This window comes from Kogia breviceps, chromosome 3 (assembly GCF_026419965.1).
Source record: "Kogia breviceps isolate mKogBre1 chromosome 3, mKogBre1 haplotype 1, whole genome shotgun sequence".
Taxonomy (NCBI): domain Eukaryota; kingdom Metazoa; phylum Chordata; class Mammalia; order Artiodactyla; family Physeteridae; genus Kogia; species Kogia breviceps.
In genome coordinates, this window is record NC_081312.1 from 55,083,925 (window position 1) to 55,106,818 (window position 22,894).

Sequence of the window (22,894 nt, forward strand, 5' to 3'; positions counted from 1 at the left end):
ACCAGTACTAAGACTTCATCAAACCTGGGAGTAATAGTAAAATTGTCTGGACAGCTTTGCCAGAGACAATCGTCTTAAAATCTTTAAATATTTGTGTATAAAGAAGGCAAAAGCGAGATTGAGAGGAAGCAAAAGGCTAAAAAGTCTAAGAAATTGTCAACAATAGATGAATTCAAGAAAAGTATACTTCAAAACCAATAAACCACTAATACTGGTGAATATAAAGTTAATATTATTTGGTGATTCCCCCCAATAAATTCATAACAATTATTGGATGAGTCTTCAGTTTTATTACAAAAATGAAGATGATCAGTTTGATCAAAATGAAAGCTTGCTCACAAGTTTTACATGAATATTCCAAATACAAAGTCTCCTGAAACAACAGTTTTGATATGATTTTCATTTTTTTAAAGGGATGCAAACATTCCATTTCCTCATTTATAATCTCTATTCCAAGACAGTATTTTAATAGGTATCTTCTGCTGTTCGATCCAAATTCACAAGGATAATTGAACCACACAGACAATATCTTGTCAGCAAAGGTTAAAAAGCTTTTTTTTTAAGGAGGAGGTAAATCCTTAATAACCAGCCCTTATGTATTTTCAGAATCTTGTACTACACTGACATGATTTGCAGTCAGTTTTTTTTTCCCTACCCTTAAGGCTACAAAACTCTGTTGCAAATGCATTGCAAAAGAATTCTAGACCACTTAATGCAAAAATCAAAAAAATAGTTCTCCAATAAAAAGTAAATTTTATAAATGGTAGGAAATAGTATCTGTCGTAAGCTACTAAGTGACATTTTCCCCTATTACTGAACAAATCATGTTACACAGAAACAGGGAAGACAAGTTATCAAATACAACAAGCTTATGCTATGTTTACATCCCTCATTAAAAAAAAATAATTTCAAACTTTTCACACACTCCATCTGATATTTAATTTTCCCATCAGGTTGGAGGGGGAGGATAATACTGTCCATAATTCCAAGGATTCTGATAATTGTACTGAAAGGAAAAAGCAAACATGTTAGCATACAAGAACTATGGCTGAGTTCTATATATAAAAATGTAATTAAAGCAGGTATATTTAAGAAAACAAGCATGTGTTCACTGCTGAAATTCCAAGTCTTAACCAGAAGACAATGTATTATACAATGTGCAACTGAAGCATTTTTCTAAAGAAAAAAAAAAAAAGACTATCCTAATTTATGCATTTCTAATAACATCTATTAACAAAAAATTCAATTATAATTATGTAAACTCACTTGATACCAGGCACTATAATTATACGCAGCTTGATTTGCCTGTAAATCACCATCAATCATCTGTGTAGATGATGAAGTTGTATCTTCTGTGTGTGCTTTCTTTTCCTCTGGTTCTTCTGATCTAAATCAAAGGTCAAAATGGAAACTTTCAGAATTCCCACAGATAAGTACTTTTAACAAATGGATGAATGTCACCTGTGTACATTCATCTGAAGTTCTTGACCATTCTGTTTTATATTATTTCAAATCATGAAAATAAATTACCACAACATAAAGGTAATAATTATCTTTAAAGGGATTTCCGCAATGAAATGTCTTCTTTTAAGCATCCCTTCCTGATTCAGCAGGAAGTTACATACCCGTTTTCTGCTTTCCTTTTTAAAGAATCCTGTTCTTTTAGGAGTGTTTGATGTTCATCATAAGCATTCAGAAGCCTAAGAGGGAAGGAAAAACAATCCTTTGGTATAGACAAAAGCCAAACAAATTTTTTAAGTTATTTCCACTTCGGGAAACAAAAGCATGTTGCAATGAACATCCTTTTGGAAAAAAAAAAATGATCCAGCAGGCAAAACTGCCCCCAGCTACCTTTTCTATGTTATTTGCTTTGGCAAACCACACTGCCTTGCACTTTCCTTCTCAGTCCATGGGGTTCAAATGAGGCTTCAGAGATACAGGCCTAGCCAATTACCTTACTACATGTCTGACCATGACCAATGACTGGTTTATAGAGGTGATCATGTGACTCAAACCAGGATGTCAGTAAGTCCCAGGATTTTTGACTGAGCTACTGAAAAAGTGCCTGTTCTCTGTACTACAGTGGGCTAAAGCTGATGGGATACTGGCCAAGAGCTACCTGTTTTTATTATTTGTAACACATGGGGAGAGCCCGACTAAGGAGCTACCACACAACAAAGATAGTGACCTCGACAATATGTTTTCGTCCAATGCAACCATGAGTCCTGACAGTTACATAATTTGTATACTTTTGAGATCTAACTTAACAATGCTTATTAAAGACACCTGCCACCAGTTAGGATAAAGTGTAAACTTTGACCATGTGATAAACTGAATTAGAACTAAAATAAAACTACAGTATAATTAGTTATCATTGATTAAAAAGATAATTTTTAATAAATAAAAAAATTAATGTGCTATGTATTATAGGTCTCACCTGGAACTTAGAACTTCAAAAACAATGTCACTTGAAGCCAAACTGACTTTAAAATCATAATGATTTTGTTTTCCTTTTACCATTTACTTTTTTTTTTTTTAGTGTGGAGTCCTAACCACTGGACCACCAGGAAATGCCCTCCTTTTACCACCTTCTTAAATATTTTTTAGAAAGACAAAGATGGCCTTATTTTTTAAGGTAATCAGAAACCTGAACACAGAGAATTAACATTTCTGTGGAAATGACCTTGATGTTTACATGCATGTTCAACTTCCCCGGACAGCCTGCATATGTACACATTTAGTAACAGTTAACAGTAACACTGGTCCCAAAATATTCCAGGGGCAAAAACTGTCAATACCAGTAATCTCTGGTTCAGTGTTTACTCAACATAAAGGACTTTAAATGGACTAATTTCCTTAAGACCTTTAACAACTCATGGGTTGGCAACAAGAGACTCAATATTCATATGAGAACATCTGAAAACTGAGGAATACAAAATATTAAGTGAGAGCTAGGATTTAATCCTGTATTTGTTTGATTGAACATTAATTCTTACCAATTCATTATAGTGCTACCTAAATTTCTAAGCGACTCATTTATTTTCCATATCACTCCCTTTTTAAATTTCAAATACAACAATCTTAGACCCAATACTCAGACCCTCCATAACTATATTTGCAAGGGCCCAACTGGCATCCTTGTGTCGAACCTCAGATTTGTCTGTATATTACTGCCAAATTTAAATATGTCATTTAATCTAACTCAAAACTCTAATAGCTTCCTACTGTCAACCGTGTACATGTGCTCAGAACTCAGTCTAGCTTTTAAGAACAGCACATTCAGCATCAAGCTTTTACTGCTTCATAAAACCCTCCAATCAAGCAGATGTTCTTTTACATGAACTTTAATTTGCTTCCACCATTTTATCCTCTCCTTAGCTTATCAGAATCCAGTAATAACTCAATTAAGCCCCACCTCCTCTATAAAAGATGCCAAATACATTCTGTTCCAGAGAGATCACAGGCTTCTTAACAGTTATATGCTACCTCACATACTTATGTACAGCCTCTCTAGTCACTATACCATCCAACTAGACTAAAAGCTAGAATTACATATGCCATTTCTTTTGTATACTTTCTTCAGTACAAAACAAAAAGAAGACACATACAGCACATGAGGTGGTTAAGAATACAGGCTCCAAAGTAGGTTCTAATCCCAGCTGCACAATGTAATAGCTAAGTGACCTTGGAAAAACTGCCTAATCTCTCTTTAAGCCTCTGTCTATTAAAAGACCAGTACCTCCTCCTCTCATTAGACTGTTAATGTACTTTACATTAGGTAATTATAAAACTTTTAATGTGCCAAGCACATATATACAGTTGTATTAAAATGTAACTCATATTAAATGTTTTTCAGTTTAATTAAAATCTTACTCAGCCATCAAAAATGTATACACACTTGCCTAACAGGATTGGAGTATTTCCTTACTAGAACCAGGTAAGAAAGGAGTGGCAGCAATGCTCTAATCAATATTTCTACTCTTCTATTTTGCAGATTTAAATTTTAAACTTGTCCTTTTCCCCACCCTCATCTTTTAGCCTTTTATAATGCATGAAGATGAGGTCATTAAGGCATGATCTGTAAAACCACACCCATCCTCTTCTCTAATCTGAGACGGCATTCCTATTCCAGAAAACCCCATCTACCTTTGGTGGTCTATATATTAAATGTTTCTGTGTTTCAGGGTTCAATCCTTCACCCATTTCCTTTTTCACAGAATTCCTACCTCCTGCCTTCTCTCATCTACTCATTGTTTAAATTACCATGCTAAAATTCTGAAAATAATTTTGAAAGAAAGACAAACCATATGTCCTCTCATAAGTACAGAGACATTTGCAAAACTGAATTTACCCCCACATATACCTGAGGAAAAAGAAACCTAGGAAACATTTTAAATTTAACAATATATTATTTTGTACTCATCATCAAATTTCCATCCAAAATTATCAGTGCTCTATTACTATTCAGATAGATAATATATAATTAAGATCTTACTTATTAACATCTGAACCAAAATCTTCAAGAAATTCCACTTTTCTCTGAGAAAATGTAATTCTCATTTTCATAGGTAATGAACCATGTATAGCTTTGTCAAAACAATTTAGGATATTTTCTTCATTTTGTTTGAGGTCACCACTATATTCCATTTCAAGTAAATTGAGGTATAACTTTGTGTTCTCCTGTGTAAAAAGCAGTACCAATTAATCATATTTCTAAGATATTTTGATTAGACCACAGATATTTTAAATGCCTTAATTTTTATGTCTCCACTTGAAAAATTCAATATTGAAAATTGTATTAAAATGCAATTCATGTTAAATTTTTTCAGTATACATCTAATAAACAGGTAAAAAACTAATAAGCACATTGGTAGGTAGAGACATCATCCTAGCATCTCCTAAACTATGCAAATTGCTAAATGCCAATAAATTAAAACACTATATCCTACCTTGGGTTTGATGTAACTTGACCTACCATAACAAATATGAAGTAAAACATAAAAAAATGATCTCTACAGTTCCCAGTAATCTAAATCTTCACAACCATACATAATCTTCCTCAACTGCAGCTGGAAGCAAACCTTTTATAAACCTGTGTCTTAAACAGACCTGTCATTAGCCGAAAATCTAAAAAATGAGAAATTTCCTAGACACTGTCTTTTGACATCAGTTGATATATAAAAGGAAATACTTTAGAAAAGGAGAATAATCTCACTGCTACATTTGCTACAATGTAGGCAACTGCCATACTTTTGTTTATAAAGTGTTCTCAGGCCCTCTACTCTATTTAATAATCAATAAACTTGCCGTAAAATTTCTAAATGTGGAGAAAATAGAAAATCCAATAATGTTTATTTTCTCAACCTTTTAATGCATAATAATTTGAAAATTTTTTAAAAGAATGGCAACATCAGTTTAGAGGGACTGTTGTCTTCATTTAGTAATAAAATATATTACATACAGACCAAACCTTTCATCATAGTTGCCAAAATGAAAAACAACAACAAAAAAAGACTACTTTTTTTAAATGGAAGATATTCTAAAAAACACAAATACATACTTTGTCTCTTTCAATAGCTTCCAAAAGCACCTTTCTTGATTTTGGAAGGTTTTTTTGTATTTTGAAAAGATGTCGGGCTAGTTTGATAGCATAAAATGATGATTCATTATTTGATTTGGCATTTTTAATGGCTTCCTGAAGCAAACGTTCAGCTTCTTCCATATTTCCAAGCCGTCGTTCTAAACTTACTCTTCTCAAACGAACCATTGCCAATCCTAGAACACATTCTTCAAATGTTCTCAAGATATTCCTGGCTTCATTAATATTACCTAGAAATAGTAATTAAATGTTTATGCTTTTGTTTAAACTTATGAAATATCCTTTATGCCAGGTATTGGCAAATAACAGCCCACAGGCTAAATCCAGCCCTCTGGCTATTTTTTTTTTTTTTCTGAAATGGAAAACAGCCATGTTCATTTTTTTTATGTTATTGTCTATGGCTATTTTGGAGCTACAATGGCAGAGTTGTTAGGAAAGAGACCATATGGCCTGCAAAGCCTAAAATACTTACTATCTGGCCCTTTATCGAAAAAGTTTACCTGACCTCTGCTTTACACCATCTCTCAAGACTCAATTCCTATAACTTTATCCTACAGTAACTTAAATCCCAAAATATCAACTGAATTTCCTCATTCTTACCCTGCTGTTCCTCAAAAGCTGCCCAAAGCATATGCACCATGGGTTTCTTTGGGAGATGAATTGTGCAAGCTCTGCTGAAGACATGCCTCACTCCTTCAATGCTATGATTTTCCATATACTTGGCATACTACATACAGAAACAGAGGAAATACTGAATAATTTACAGTTGAACAAGCCATTAAATATGTGACAGAACGATAAAATTCTATTTTTAAACCCATTCAGCACCTTTATTGAACCACTAGACTAGTTTCTGTAAGGAAGGACGAAGAGAGGCAACGAGGTTGGCATATGCAGCAGTCAAATCTGGTTGCAAGCAGACCATCTCCTAATGCAACAGATATAGTTATATGAACAACATTCAACAGAAGTACAAAAAAGGTTAGTCACTAGATCAATGTTTATAATATATTCAAGTTTCAGAGCATATAATTTTCTTACCTTAATCCAAAACTCCTCATAGAGGGCACATGATATGACACATCTTTCAAAGAGAACCACAACTCGTTCATGAGTCCCATTTTCAATTTCAAATTCTAAGTATTCTTTCCAGTTCTTCAGTTGTGCCTTTTCCAATGGTTTCACATGAAAATAAGGTCTTTTAATCTATAATAAAAGCATGACATAGCAATGAAAGTAAACCAGTACCAACACCAAAATATGTATGACTACAGTAATACAAATTATTTAAATTATAAATATAATAATGAACCAAAAAAATTTAATCACCATATCTCATGAGTAAAAAAACTTCTAAAATTAAAATCCCTTTAATTACTTAGGCTTTATAAATTGAAGAAACAGAATGTGTTTTCCACTTAACCAGTCATTTTAACAGAACTACACAATTTTATGTTCAGAAAACTGTATTCTTTGCTGAGCATTTTAGAATTGAACAATTATACAACAGTAACAGAAAGCAGATCAGTATCCATCCAAAGATGAATGGATAAACATGATGTGGTATATATACACCAATGGATACTACTCAGCCATAAAAAAGAACGAAATAATGCAATTTGCAGCAACACAGATGCAACTAGAGATTATCAAACTAAGTGAAGTTGGTCAGAAGGAGAAAGACAAATACCATTTGATATCACTTATATGTGGAATCTAAAAAATAAACTAGTGAATATAACAACAACAAAAAAAGGAAAGTAGATCAGTGGTTGCCTGGGGTAGGAGTGCGGTGTAGGTTATTGACTGAAAAGGGGTTCTGAGGTGACAGAGTAGTTCTATATCCTGATTGTTGTGGTATCACAATGCATATACATTTGTCAAAACTCATTTTACGAGCCAGTCACAAAAAACCACATACTACATGATTCCATTCATGTGAAAAGCCAGAACAGGGAAACCTATAGGAACAGAAAGTAGATTTAGTGGTACCTTAGGGCTGGGAGTTGGGGGCAGTAAGCAGATGAGGGAGTAGAGGGGTGAAAGCTAAAGAGTAAGGGATTTCTTTTCAGGATGATGAAAATGTCCTAAAATTAACATTAATTAAATGTTCTAAAATTAACTGTATGTACCTATCTGTGAATATACTAAGAACTACTGAACTGTACACTTTAAATGGGTGAACTATATATGGCATGAGAATTACATCTCAATAAACATGTTTAAAAAAACAGAAATAAAGAATTAGAATCCTGAAAAAAAACCCACCTCATTTTACTGTACCTAAAATAGGTATTTTGTTGTACATAAAAATGAAATTGATTTTAATAATTGAACAACTGTAATAAAATGGTTCAGATTAAAGATAATTTGCAATTCTCGTTAAGTCTGAATTCAATGTTTCTAAAATTGATAGTGGAAAATTATAAAATTAATAATGGATGATTGATAATGGTAGCCATAAGTAGGACAAATATCTCATTATTTAAATAAGCAAAAATAAAAGGCAGAGAAATCGCTCAAAACTAAAAGAAAAATACATTACTCCTATCTGTATTTTGAAGCATATAACAACAATAACAAAAAAGGAAGCACTTACACCTTCTTCAAATGTCCACCTTTTACTAACTTCATGCTCATTATAATTAAACATTTCTTGATGAATTTCAATGATTCTATGTCTCATGTTTTCTATTTCAGTAATTAGCTAGGGAAGAAAAAAAATTTTAATCACACAAGTTATACACTAAAATTTTAAATATCACTGCTTACATTTAAGTATTATCCACCCATACTATAGTCTTAGAATAGTGATGGGTTTTTAACCGTGATCAATTATGTGCAAAGTACAATTAACAATACTGAAATCTGTAAAAGTATTTCCTAATAAACCACTTTCTTATGCTTTTGAAAAACAAAAAACAGGGCTAGTACATCACAACATAGGCCAAATAACCCTTCTAAGCTAAAGTAGTTTTTCAGGTGTCTCATAGTAAAATACATTATCTACTCTAAATCAAACTAGCTACAGAATTCCCACCTGCCTTAATCAGAAATTGATTTTATATGAGCTACAAGTCATACCACACATGCAGTCAAGGGACATAAAGTTTAGTTTCTCATGCACTGAAAGATTTTTTTTAATAAGTCTGGTTACCTTTGCTGGATCAGTTATGTCTTCAATTCCTGATGGTAGATCATCACCAGGAGGACCATCATCACCACTATGCCCATTTACAGAAGCTAATTCCCTTCGCAGCTGAATAAACTGCTCGCCAGTTAGAAGATCTCTAGGTAAGTTATTCTGTATATGTTCTTTAAATCTAAAGGAAAACAATAAAAATACAAGCTCTATATATGAAGTATAATTTTAGATCCCACGTTACATTTCTACCACACATTACTCTTTCAAAGGAACTCTGATTTAAAGAAGCCAAAACACCACACCCTTTCTCCTTTTCTACAGTAACAACCTACCACTTGATAAAACAGTCTAGACATCTTCATTTCCTTCCTGCCTTTGAAATGGAATGAAGAAGGTATGGACAAGTCATACATTGAAATCCTACTTCTGTCCATTATTAATTATTTGACATATAGGAAGTTTTTCCCTTCTCTAAATCTTGGTTTTCTCATCTGTCAAGTGCCTGTAAAATTAAATACAGCAATCCATGTTTAAATTATAAATGATTACTTATAAATAACCAACAAATTTTGCAGTTCCTTCCTTACCATCCAATTACTCCTGAATTCACATGTCTGTGCCAAACACTCCAATGAAATTGCCCTAATTAAAGTCACCAAGTACCTCTTGCATGCAAAATTAAATGTATACTTGTTTTATAGGACAGCCTCTATCCTAATAATGTCCTCAGTACTTAAGGCTGTCAACTAACCTTCCTTTCAGAATCTTCTTCACCCTGGGCTCCGAGTTACCACTTTCTTGGTTTTCCTCCAAGTCTCTGACTGCTCCTTGATTCCAGCCTGCCTCCAAATGCTAGTATGCCCAATGATTCCACTCTGCATTTTGTTCTCATCTATTTTTATATACTTTCTGTCCAATCTTATTAATACAGCTTGAAATAATAAGCATACTATGACTTTAAAACTCTAACTTAAGCCCAACCCTTTTCCCTAAATTTCAGATTAGCATATACAACTGCCAACACTCTGCATAAAGAAATATAGATTTTAAGCAAAGAGTGTTTTGAAAAACATGTCACTTATCTACACACACTAATTTATATACACACACACACACACACACACACATACACACACACACACACACATATACAAATTTTAATCAAAAACACCAAGTTGAGGAGCTAAAATATCTACACCATCTCAATTTGGAACCTTATATACAACATGTCTATAAGTGTGTCACTTTCATCCACAAATCAACACCCTCAGCATTTCTAATCCTTTTTAAAAAATATTTATTTATTTATTTAGGCTGCACACGGTCTTAGTTGCAGCACACGGGATCTTTGTTGTGGCATGTGGGAACTTCAGTTGTGGCATGTCAACTTTAGTTGCAGCGTGTGGGATCTTTAGTTGCAGCATGTGGGCTTCATAGTTGCAGCATGCAGACTTCTTAGTTGTGGCATGCAGACTCTTAGTTGCAGCATGCGAACTCTTAGTTGCGGCACACGTATGGGATCTAGTTCCCAAACCACGAATCGAACCCAGGCCCCCTGCGTCAGGAGCATGGAGTCTTACCCACTGGACCACCAGGAAAGTCCCAACATTTCTAATCTTGATATTGTCAACCACTAAGTTGCCGAATCTCTTCCACCTACCTTATCTCTTACATTCCACTGGATACTAGGTCCAATTGAGTCTACCTTCTAAATATGACTTCATGCCCTCCTCACTACTCAGCTAGATAAACATAAACCGGTCATCCAGCCTCTAGTCTCACAGCTTCTAAACCCACCTCAATACTGCTATCAAAAATGTTATTAAAAAGTAAACATGAAAAATAAAATAGTAAACAGGATCATATCCCAACCTCATGCCAAAATCACTTCAATGTTTGCCCTGAATTCAGGTTAAAATCCAATCTCCTTGAAGTCTTTCATATTCTGACCTAGCCTCTGACCCAGACCTACCTCTTCAACCTAATTATCAGACATGGTTGTACATGTACCATATGCTCCAACCTTATGGATTTTTCCCCCAAGTTTCTTAAAATTGATTTAGGCTACTAACACCTGGATTTTTATGGATTTTAAGACTTTCACAGGGACTTCCCTGGCGGTCCAAGGGTTAAGACTCTGTGCTCCCAATGCAGGGGGCACAGGTTCAATCCCTGGTAGGAGGACTAAGATCGTGCATGCCGCATAGCATGGCCAAAAAAAAAAAAAACAAAAGACTTTCACAAACATATGTAAATAACATTGACAACTAATTTAAATTTTGCAAAATCAATTAATACAGAGGCTTAACTTGACCTATTTTATCACCAGGAGGACAAAAATACAGAATGCATTAAAAAAAATTTTAAATGAGGAAGTAACTCTCAAATGTGTAGTATGAAAATGAATAGATTTAATACTTAAATAAATATAAAAATTGTCAAGACAGGGCTTCCCTGGTGGCACAGTGGTTGAGAGTCCACCTGCCGATGCAGGATACACGGGTTTGTGCCCCAGTCTGGGAAGAACCCACATGCCGCAGAGCTGCTGGGCCCGTGAGCCATGGCCACTGAGCCTGTGCATCCATCCGGAGCCTGTGCTCCACAACGGGAAAGGCCACAACAGTGAGAGGCCCGTGTACCGCAAAAAAAAAAAAAAAAAAAAAAAAAAAGTCAAGACATAGGTAAGAAACTTGAAATAAGGTAAAACTGAAAAATAACTACTTATAGAACATAAATTTAAAATAATTGGACTTACCTCGTGGCACAGTGGTTAAGAATCCTCCTGCCAATGCAGGGGACACAGGTCCGAGCCCTGGTCCGAGAAGATCCCACATGCCGCAGAGCAACTAAACCCCTGTGCCACAAGTACTGAGCCTGCGCTCTACAGCCCGCGAGCCACAACTACTGAGCCTGTGTGCCTAGAGCCCATGCTCTGCAACGAGAAGCCACCGCAGTGAGAAGCCCACGCACCACAACAAAGAGTAGCCCCTGCTCGCCACAACTAGAGAAAGTCCATGCACAGCAACAAAGACCCAACACAGCCAAAAAATAAATTTAAAAATACAATAAAAATAAAATAAAATAATTGCCAATTATAAACTTCTTTCACATGGTGATAAAATATGCATAATACTAAACAGTAATATTCCATTAGCTTTTTCTACTATAAAGCTTATTTATTCAATACAGAATGGCTGAGTGCCTAATACTGGGTTGTGACCAAAAAGTTCGTTTGGGTTTTTCCGTAAAGGAAAATACCTATTCCTAGGTATTAAGGCCAAAAAGAATTAAAAATCCTCAGAAAATGATAGACATGTGAGGATACAAGAGACATAAATTCAAAACAGTGTTATCAGTGCTAAGATAAATGAAATAAATGTAGGTAGAGTGCTGGCACAAAAGACAAAACAGACAGTTCTGTTTAGGTGAACTGGAAAAAGTGTCACAGAGAAAACATTAAGCTGTATGGGTCTTAAGGAATATGAGTTCACCAGACAAATGGAAAGTGGAAAAGGTATTAGTCATAAAATCATAAAACATCACTGCCCTTTGGGAAATTATGAGTACTCAGGCTATGTCTAGAGTTTAAGAACTACCAGGGACTGGGCCTGAGGAATTAGATCATATCACAAAAGTACTCATGCTAAGGAGGATTTTAAATTAGATATTTTCTTAGAGATAAGGGTCAGTGTATATCCAATATACAAGCCTACACAGTAGAAATATTTCTATTACACCACTTAGTTCCTTTAGCACATCCTTCCTCTTCTACACTTTTGAGCAACTTGAGGGCCAAGTCAATGCATACATATCTTCTTTGGGCCTTTATTCCTACAACTTAAATGCATATCATCCGGTACATGACAAGCACTAAATAACTGACTTTAAACAGGAGAAGTATATTTGGCAAAAGAAAACACTTCAGCAGTTCTCAAAGCAATTAGTCATGTGAATTAGTTTACTTATATAAACTATAAGATTTACTTATACCAACACTACTTCTGAGTTTGCTATACTCATAAGGAAAGTGGGTCTCATTACATTAAGTGAAAAGGAGTAGATTAAAAAGCAGTATGTGTAATGCAATCCACTGATCTCTATTATACTCATACATGCATTTTTAAAAGCCCAGTGAAATATTAAAAAAAAAAAAAATACTACACCAAGAACTTTGGGGCGACACTGTCTAGGTTCCAATCAGCTTCCAAGCACTTACTAATTCTGTGACCTTTCGCAAATACTTTAATCTTTATTTGCCTCTACTTCCATAAAATGTAGATAAATAAAAGTACCTATACCTGGTTTATTGTGACAATTAAATGAGTTATAAGGCACTCAGAATACTGTCTGTATAACTGTTTCCTAGTCATATTTTTTCTTACCAACAATAAAATTATTATAATCATATATTTTACCTATACTTTAGACCCTAGAAGAATTGGTTTATGAAAGGAACCCGCTTTGCCCCAGAAAACTTTTTAAATCTTTCTTAAAGGCTTTTTAAAAAACATTAAAAATATTTTTTTAACTTTTTAAATTCAGTCAACAAATATTCACCAAGCGCCTCCACATGCCAACCCTTGTGTTAATAATCTTTTTCAGCATGTGTCTCCCTAGGTCATTATACCCTAGAAACCTGCCCACCTCCTCTATTTCATGAAAAACAGAGATGGTATATTCAGATCCGCATGCTTTCTGTTTCTAACGTGGGTCTACATAGCTTAGCAAATTGATCCACAGTTCTGTACAAACATTTCATAAAGTTTTCTAATTGTTAGTAAAGAAAAATTTAGAAAATCACTTAATAACTACCTAAAGTTTACAGGCTCTACCACAATACTAGTTATAAAAATTATGACAGAAATATAGCAGTTAAGAATAGCAAACTTTTATCATTTATCAACACAGTCCTCATAACTTTCTTGTTCAGAAAGACTAAGTCCGTACTAGTGGGATCCTTACTAGTGGGATACTTTGAATACATGAGAAACATGGAAAACACAGTACACAGAACTAGTTGTTTTAACAGCACTCATTAAAATGAAATGATACCAGTCATAACAGATTATCACAGTAGAAAATTAAACTGAAATTATTTTTGATTATTTGAATATAAACAGGACTTACTACATAAAATACATTCTTTGCTCTTGGATATAAGATGTTATGTGAATCACAAGAATGGACCTTTAGTAAATCATTATGTTTTTGTTTTTTTTTCTTCATTATGTTTTAAATAAGCATCTATTATGTGCCATGCACTGTGTTAAGCATAAAGAATAATTAAACTGATTCTTTTCTCTCATTCCTTCACTACTCTGAAATATCTTAGACAAAAGACAGGATTTCTATCATTTCCTCACCTATAAAACAGATAAAGAACCTGTCTAAAACCAGTAAAGTTCCTAAACATTTTATAAGTTATACTGAAAATGTCAAAATTTAAAAGTGTATAACTTGTGATTATCGAGCAAGAAAATTTATTCCTGTCTGCGTCTAATAGAATCTTACATTTCAAGAGAATAAGTATCCTCATTATTGGAAATTACCTAATCACAAACAAATTTTAACGACCTGGTTTTTCCACTCACCTCTGAAAATGATGACTGTACAGCTGTGTCGGAATACCAAGAATACGATCATATATAGCTGTAACTTCTCTCAGGTTTCCCTGTTCATTTTCCCAGTTTATATACATTTCCCAGAGTCTGTCAGATCGGAAATCTGTTCCTGCAGCTAGAACAGCATGCTCAAAAGTTCTGAAAAATTAAATTATCTCTAAGTTATCTTTCCAAGATAAAATCACTTTAAAAATATTATTTCTACACTTTGCAATATATACAAATATCAAATCATTGTCATACTCCTGAAACTAATATGTTATACATCAATTATACCTCCATTTTTAAAAAAGCAAAAAAAAAAAAATTTCTTAATTTTAGAAGATAATGCTAAATTCAAAATTATATTCAACTTTATACAAGAAGAGATTAAAAGGAAGAAGGAATAGTAGAAAAATGTATGATAGTTGCTTAAAAAAAGGGAAAACATACAGGGAATAGGTAAATATAATTTTATGTAACTGTATATTGTTTTATATGATATAAATTTGCAATGCAAATTACACTGCAAACACATGAGTAACACAGTAGACACTAAAATATTCGTTAAACTTGAAATGTCTTGTTGAATAGATTCCTTTAGGGCAAAAGACAAAGAGACAAAATTTATCTCACTTTAAGAAATCATTTTCTGGCAAAACAACTCTCCAACAAGGGGTCCAGCTGCCTTGTCAGGTAATGAGAAATATACATATATTTTTAAACTCTCAAAATTCTCTCTTAATTCTAAAATTCCACAGTTACAGTTTACTATAAAATCATTTATTTTAAAATACTTAGCTCATTTGAAGAGATTTCTGTAAGCAATTTTAATCACTGGATTTGATATCCCAATGGGATAAAATTTTAGATACATGTTTTCAAAATAAATATTAGAATCAAGAGGGATTTTTAACAGTATAAACTACACTACCTAAATTAATCTACAACTTTAACTGAATGCCAATCAAAGTTTTAAGAAATTTGGGATGGAAGAGAAAAAAACAAATTCTAACATTCATCTAGAATACAAAGATAAAGATGCAAAGCATTTTTGTTAAAGTACAAAGCAGCAGGCATTTTCCTGAAAGGTATCAAAAGAAACTAGAAAGCTATAATAATTAAAAGTATGGCACTAGCCTAGTATCGGAAAAATGGATTAACAAAACTTCCCAAGAAAACAAAATAGATCTATGTATATGTGAGAATTTAGTATATGATAAAGTATTTTAAATCAATGCACAAAATTTTTTTTCAATTTAAAAAATAAAAAAATAATAAATCATTGCAGAAAAGACAGACTATTCCAAATGGAAAAAATAAAAGGTTAATCTCTGACTTGCAAAAGATGCAAACTAAGGTTAATCTGTTTCACAAAAGACACAAGCTAAATGTCAGATAAGTGAACTATAAAAAAAGTCTATAAAAAGAATTAGAAAAGAATTCAAGATTTATATATTCTTGGCAAGATAGGCACAAAACTCAGAAACCAATAAAAGATTACAAATTGAACCACAGCAAGAAAAAAACAAAAACAAACCTCTATATGATAAAGATACCCTAAACAAAGATGTGCCAAAACTGGGGGAAATATGTTTAATACACATAAGGGATTGAGAGAACATGCGTGTGTGTGTGTGTGTGTGTGTGTGGTACATGCACACACGTATGTTTGTTTAAGATTTTCAAGAGAGTTAAAACACATGTTATTCCTCTACAGAATCCCAAAATGATTCAGGAAATTAATGCACTAGACACTAAGAAAACTGGAGGTAGCTGGAAGAGGAAGGATGACAGGCAATGAACAAAACGTTTAGATGAAGGTTTGCTTAAGAATGGTAAGAGGTCTTGAACCCACTTTCCTGCTCAGCTATGGGATTTCAGAAGCTAGGTATATGCTCCCCAGGCAGATCAGATGATCCTTCAATGAAGAGACTGCTTGGTATAGGAATAAGATATAAGGATTCCAACACTGGGAGTCCCCCAACAAAAACCTGAGTAGCCACCTGATCATGCACTGTGAAGCCCTTTATGCCAGCTAACAATGTAGTACAGAACTTTCATTCAGTTTATTAGTATTGAATCTTTAACATGAGCAGAAATCCAGAGATCAAACATATCAGAAATGAAAACAAGCAAACAAACAAAAAAGAGAAAACAGCACTGAGGGCAGAGAAGAATTTCAACGATCTTTAATACCGTCAAAGAAATGTTAAAAAGATATGCATCCAGGGACTTCTCTGGTGGCCCAGTGGTAAAGAATCCACCTTCCAATGCAGAGGACGCGGCCTCGATCCCAGGTCAGGGAACTAGGATCCCTGCCTCAGGGCAACTAAGCCAGTGCCTCAACAAGAGAGCCCACGTGCCTCAAACTACAGAGCCCATGCACTCTGGAGCCCACATGCCACAACTACAGAGCTCATGCACCCTGGAGCCTGCACTCCACAACTAGAGAGAAGGCCGTGCGCCACAACAAAGAGCCCGCGTGCCGCAATAGAAGATCCTACAGGCCTCAACGAAGACCCTGCGTGCCACAACTAAGACCAGACACAGCCAAAAATAAATTAATTAATTAAAATAATAAATAAATATATGGGACTTCACTGGTGGCGCAGTGGTTAAGACTCCACGCTCCCAATGCAGGGGGCCCGGGTTCGATCCCTGGTCCAGGAACTAGATCCCACATGCATGCCACAGCTAAGAGTTCGCATGCCACAACTAAGACCTGACACAACCAAAATTAAATAAATAAATAAATATTTAAAATAAAAAATTTGGATATTAAGAAAAACGATATGCAAGCCATATAACAAGAATAGGAGGCTATAAGGAAAGGAATATTCAAAGAAGAGGAAAGATTCTTAGATACTAAAAATCTTATGGCAGCTATTAAAAATCCAATACAAGGTTCAAGGAAATACTTCAAAAAGTCAAACAAATCCTAGGAGATTGAGAAAAAGGAAAAAGATAAGAAAATTAAATGATTAAAACAGAAAGTCTAGGGCTTCCCTGGTGGCACAGTGGTTGAGAGTCCACCTGCCGATGCAGGGGACACGGGTTCGTGACCCGGTCCGGGAGGATCCCACATGCCGTGGAGCGGCTGGGCCCACGAGCCACGGCGGCTGAGCCTGTGCATCCAGAGCCTGTGCTCCGCAACAGGAGAGGCCACAACAGTGTGAGGCCCACATACCGCAAAAAAAAAAACCACAAAAAAAACAAACAGAAAGTCCAATATCCAATGATTGAAAACTACAGAGAAAACCAAGGGAAAGAAATTATTAAACTAAGAATGTACACAATAATAACATTTCTAAGACTAGAAAGATGTGCTTTAAAGCATCCCAGATTGAAAAGGCCCACTAAGTAAGCACAATTAACTAGAAAAAGAAAGTCCACACCAAAGCATTACAATTGCAGTTACAACAAAGATAAAGAGACCATTTTAAAAGCTTCCATGAAGAAAAACAAGTCACATAAAGAGAATTCAAAAGAAGAATGGTATGACACCAAAAAATAGATGGAGAAATGTCTTCAAAGCCCTAAGGAAAAATTACTTTCACCTCAAAATTCTATACCCCACCGGACCATCAACTGTTTCAGACATAAGGATTCAAAAAAATTTTTTTCATTCCAAGCATCCTTTATCAGGAAGTTATGGGATGTACTCCTCTAAAAGGCAGGCACGAACCAAGAAAGAGTAGGATCCAACAAGCTCTAATAAATAGAGCTTGATACCCAGGAAAAAGGTAAAGACATCTCCTAGAATCATGATAATGAGGAAATCCAAAAACTGCTGTACAACAGAATCAGAATACAGCAACCGTCCATATTACAAAAGAGGAGGTTCCAGGAGGGCTATCTCCAAGAAGAGGAAAAAAAATGGAATTTACATTTCTCAGAATATAATTCTTTTTTTGTAAATGTTCAGATTAAGTAGAATAACACTAGATAAATACATGTTTTAGTTTCAAAAATGACTTATATAGCGTTTGTATGTTGTGGAAAGTCGGTATTAGTACTGACTACTGAAAGTAGCTGTTGGAAGGTGTAGAAAATTTTAAATGTTTAAAGCAAGCCAGGCGAATGGGAAAAAGGGGTGAGGGAAGGAAAGGGGTAATTACATGAAAAACAAAAAGCTATGAAACCTATCCATACTGGAAAGATGAGGAATGGGAAGACAGGGTATAAGTGAACTAAAAATTCTCAACTACCATAACAGAATGATAATCTCTATAGGTAGTGAGAGAAAAGCAGAAAGCAGTAGAGTGCTACTGTTATAAACATGTTGGAAAATATCAGAAGAAATGGCTAAAATATTTAAAGAGAGGTGGAGGGATCACTTTTTGTTACAAGCAGTTTAACATTAACTTTTTAAACTACATGTACATATAAATAATTTGATGAAAATAAAAACCAAAAACACATTTTAAATTCCTGTAATCAGTAACAAAGACAATCCAAAAGTAAAATGAGCAAATGTCATGAACAAGCAATGTAAAAATGCCTTATATAGACAGCATTTGAAAAGATGGTAAACCAAGATGACCAACCTACAGATATGTGAACTAAGATAATGAAATACTACTGGAGGTTAAAAAAAAAAACCACTTGGCATGACTATGGGAAAATGACTACCCTCATACACTGTGGGAGTTTAAAATTGGTACTACTTTTAAAAGAACATTTGACAAAACATAGCTGCGAGTCCCTTTGACAGAAGTTACATTTCTAGAGTGCTCTACATAAACACTGACTTGTAAAGAGATGTTCACTGAAGCACTAATTACTTCCTATCAATAAGAATTTGGTCAAATAAAATATACTACTTTGATACTATAAAACACTCTTGCAATGGTTAAAAAAAATGGTAGGGAGAATTTCTAAAACATTGTTAATTTTTTAAAAAAATCAAACAAAAATATTTGCAATATGTATACACACATATATGTACATCTATGCGTATCTGAAAGAACACATCCCAAGTAATTAACCAAGAGAGGAGAGGGATTGGGGACATAAGAAAAGGGGGTGTGGAATGGTGGAGGACTTTATTATGTACATTTTTTAATAATCATGCATAAGTTTACTATGTGTATCATTTTTTTAATAGTGAAAAGAAAGTTAAACTTTTAGTTTAGCATTCATGAGTTCTATTATTAATATCAGAATACTTGACTTATTTATATCTTTAAATACATTTAAGTATCAGTGTTTCACATACCCTCTTATTGTACTGTTTGTCTCAGGATCACCAGGGTCCAATGTTTCTTTTAAGAAGTTTATATAATGTATCCAAAGGTCAACACTAAGAGGTATTGCCTGAAGCCCCCGGCGATACACCTAAGAAGAAAACAACAAACTGTACTTCAAATATTTAATTATTTCTTAACAGAGAGGCAACACTGTGTTATCCGGTGAACCTTAGAAATACTAATTACTGGAATTTTGTTTAAATAATCTACCATTACCATTTGGGTGGAGGTTGGATAGAACATGGCAATGTTCTGATCCCCACGTGCAGAGTCTTGATCTTCAAAGCGCAGCAGTCCCTGCATTCTGACCGGGTTGTGTGGGCAGGCTTTGGGTTACAGACCATAGGGCACAGACCCATTAGAGCATCAATGACAGCGTCTGACCAAAAATGCAATAAGACGTAGCAAATGTGACTAGCAAACCAACTATATTGTTTGGAAAATGAGAAATAAATGTAAGTGAGAGAAAAGCCCTGCCCTACTTGTTAAGCTGCAGTGTAATACAGAGGCTTGCACTGCAAAGCTTGACAAACTGTAGAGGTTTAACGCACCTGCCAACAAAGAGAGAAAATATTAGCTACAAATGCCACAAGAGTGACAAATGCAAATAAAATACCCTATAAAATTGTTTGACCATAAATCGTAGGTACTGCCAGCCAAAAAAAGTCTCTGTTTTGTTATTATTTGGCTTACAGTACCTAATGGAGATAACTGTATTCAGTAATGTACGCACCTCATCTGATTGTTTAATGTTGTCATGCCGCTTTTCAAGGTCTGCATACTTTTTCCAATAACCATAGCAATACGGATAGTGTATGAAAAATTTGTCAAACGCTTTCCTGGCAGCCATCAAGTGATTCTGATGAAAATAAAACAAGGTGTTTAAACATCTTGGAAATTTTTGTCACAAAAACTATTATTCCTTTCAAATGTACAGGCATACCTCAGAGATATTGCGGGTTCAGTTCCAGACCACTGTAATAAAGTGTATTATCGCAATAAAGCAGGTCACACAAATTTTTTGGTTTCCAAGTGCACACAAAAATTCTGTTTACACTATACTGTAGTCTATTAAGTGTGCAATAACATTATGTCTAAAAAAACAATGTACATACCTTAATTTAAAAATACTTTATTGCTAAAAAATGCCAAAACAATTACAATAGTAACATCAAATACCACTGATCATAGATGACCATAATAAACATAATAATGAAAAAGTTTGAAATATTGCAAGAAATACCAAAAATGTGACAGAGACAGGAAATGAGCAAATATTGTTGGAAAAATGGCATCAACAGACTTGCTCGACGCAGGATTGCCACAAACCTCCAATTTGTAAAAAAACGCAGTATCTGTGAAGCTCAATAAAGTGAAGCGCAATAAGACGAGGTATGCCTGTTATTATCTCAAAATAAACGGCAGGCTTAAAAACCACACACACAGCAGCACTTTTTCCTACAAATGCAATCTTATCCTTTGAAACAGAAGGACCTAATTCTGTCAAACAGCAAGGTAATTTTTTTATTTCAGCAATTTTATACACACATACATACACACACCAATTATTACAAACATTCGACTTTGATTCTAATACTTTCCATAATGTACAAATGCTACGAAAGTTATTTTTGAAGCTAAAAAAATATTATCTAAAATGTTCTTCAACTTAATCTGAAAACTATAAAAGAGGCAACTTTAATTACAAAACAAGGCCTAGTCTGATATTACTTGATTATTCTGTCCCCTCTAATCCCATTTAAATAGTTACTAACCTCCTGTTCTACATACTGAAGCAAATATACCCAGCCTGTAAAATCCTGAGGATTACTTTCTACAGTTTTCCAAAACTTTTCATACTCTGGAGGGAAATTTGCTTCTGTTTCTGTCACTGGAAGGTCCACAGTATTTGCTATTTCATTTTCTTCCGTAGTTGTATTCACATTAGGAGATCCATCAGGTGACTGTTCCATTTCTGTAACATTCATAATCTCGGTACTGAAATCAGTAGACTGATCTACCACTACCTCTGAACTGTTGCCTGTGCTGCCATTATTGGAATTTCTGTACTCATCCATGTGAGAATTTTGCATGGCTGTTTATTTTTTCTTCAGTTAATGATCTGTGGAAACATAAAGAGAAACATCTTCCAAATGTTTATTTGGCATCATTAAAACCACCTTTTAAAAGCCCAAGTTAGCTATTAAAGGAATATATTAAATTGATTCTTGAGCTGTCCTGTAAGTCATAATCAGGTTTATTAGTTTTTATATTACAAATTAAATTCTATAACAAATTTTCCAAAATTCTGCCAGTTTATTGTTGACTGAGTAAAAACTAGCTCCTTCATCTATAAAACAGTGAGTATTGAACCTGCTCCCTAAAGAAGCAATCATATCTAGAATTCAGTGCTCCTTAGCTAGCTAAGAATCTAAATTTTAATATCTGAATGCTATCTCTGCTACCAATCCTGAAAAACAGCAATATCTTTAATATCTGTTCTGGAGGCTTTAGCTAACAAAACAAATTCTGGTCATGCATATAAATGTTTCAGAGGGAAATTCATAACTTGGCTCAGGATAGATTTTTAAGAAGGTTATACTGTAGATATACAAATATATCTGTAAGTTTTAAATCCTAGCAGCTAGGTTTGATTTTATTGTAGAAGACACACATTAAGGTTTTAAAATTAAAGAGTAACTTTTAAAGTGAATTAAGTGTTACTAAAAACAGTTATAAAAGAAATAATTAAAAAATAAAAATAAAAACATAGTTATAAGGGAATTCCCTGGCAGTCTAGTGATTAGGACCCTATACTCTCATTGCTGGGGCCCCGGATTCAATCCCCGGTCAGAGAACTTAGGTCCCACAAGCCACGCAGCCAAAAATTTTAAAATCATAAAAAAAATATTTATGAAAGTTTTACCATCTGGATAGTTACTTCATAAAATCTTTTAAATTGTCATCTTATGGTTAAGGCCATAAAATAATAAGGAATTATTCTTTTATCCTGTAAGGTAATACTACAATATATTTTCACAATTCACTTCATCTCTTCACTAACAATTTAAATGGAAACAATCATTAAATTATAGGGCATGTCTTCTTTTTAAATTAGGGATTATTCTCAAAATTAAACAGACCATAAAATTGATTTACTCCTAAAATACACTCAGAATACATAATTAGTTAATATAGCATAATATAATGTAAAAAGGATTAAGACTAAAGGAATTCAAAGAAAGAAATTCAAGTGACCAATAAACATATGAAAGGACCGAATCTTTACTAATAAAGA

At 34.1% G+C, this 22,894-nt stretch overlaps 1 protein-coding gene and 1 non-coding gene across 3 annotated transcripts in view; both read right to left on the reverse strand.

The window, feature by feature from the left end:
• Positions 1–268: 268 nt before the first annotated feature.
• The window catches only part of PRPF39 (pre-mRNA processing factor 39), a 37,129-nt gene continuing 14,503 nt past the window's right edge, over positions 269–22,894 (reverse strand). Inside the window, exons 2-16 of one of the 2 annotated variants that reach the window (XM_067028507.1) lie at positions 21,372–21,718; positions 20,330–20,455; positions 20,079–20,147; positions 19,813–19,975; positions 19,566–19,684; positions 14,336–14,503; positions 8,757–8,922; positions 8,199–8,306; positions 6,641–6,805; positions 6,200–6,326; positions 5,561–5,829; positions 4,496–4,680; positions 1,626–1,700; positions 1,267–1,387; positions 269–1,006 (exon numbers count right to left, since the gene is read on the reverse strand). In XM_067028507.1, coding sequence (XP_066884608.1) covers positions 950–1,006; positions 1,267–1,387; positions 1,626–1,700; positions 4,496–4,680; positions 5,561–5,829; positions 6,200–6,326; positions 6,641–6,805; positions 8,199–8,306; positions 8,757–8,922; positions 14,336–14,503; positions 19,566–19,684; positions 19,813–19,899 — 1,647 coding nt within the window. In that variant the 5' untranslated portion in view covers positions 19,900–19,975; positions 20,079–20,147; positions 20,330–20,455; positions 21,372–21,718 and the 3' untranslated portion in view covers positions 269–949. The remainder of the gene's footprint in view (positions 1,007–1,266; positions 1,388–1,625; positions 1,701–4,495; positions 4,681–5,560; positions 5,830–6,199; positions 6,327–6,640; positions 6,806–8,198; positions 8,307–8,756; positions 8,923–14,335; positions 14,504–19,565; positions 19,685–19,812; positions 19,976–20,078; positions 20,148–20,329; positions 20,456–21,371; positions 21,719–22,894) is intronic. The other variant, XM_059058956.2, reaches the window with a different exon arrangement.
• On the reverse strand, positions 5,403–5,488 carry LOC131754202 (small nucleolar RNA SNORD127). The gene has a single exon (XR_009335232.1). It is a non-coding gene; the product is annotated as a small nucleolar RNA SNORD127 (small nucleolar RNA).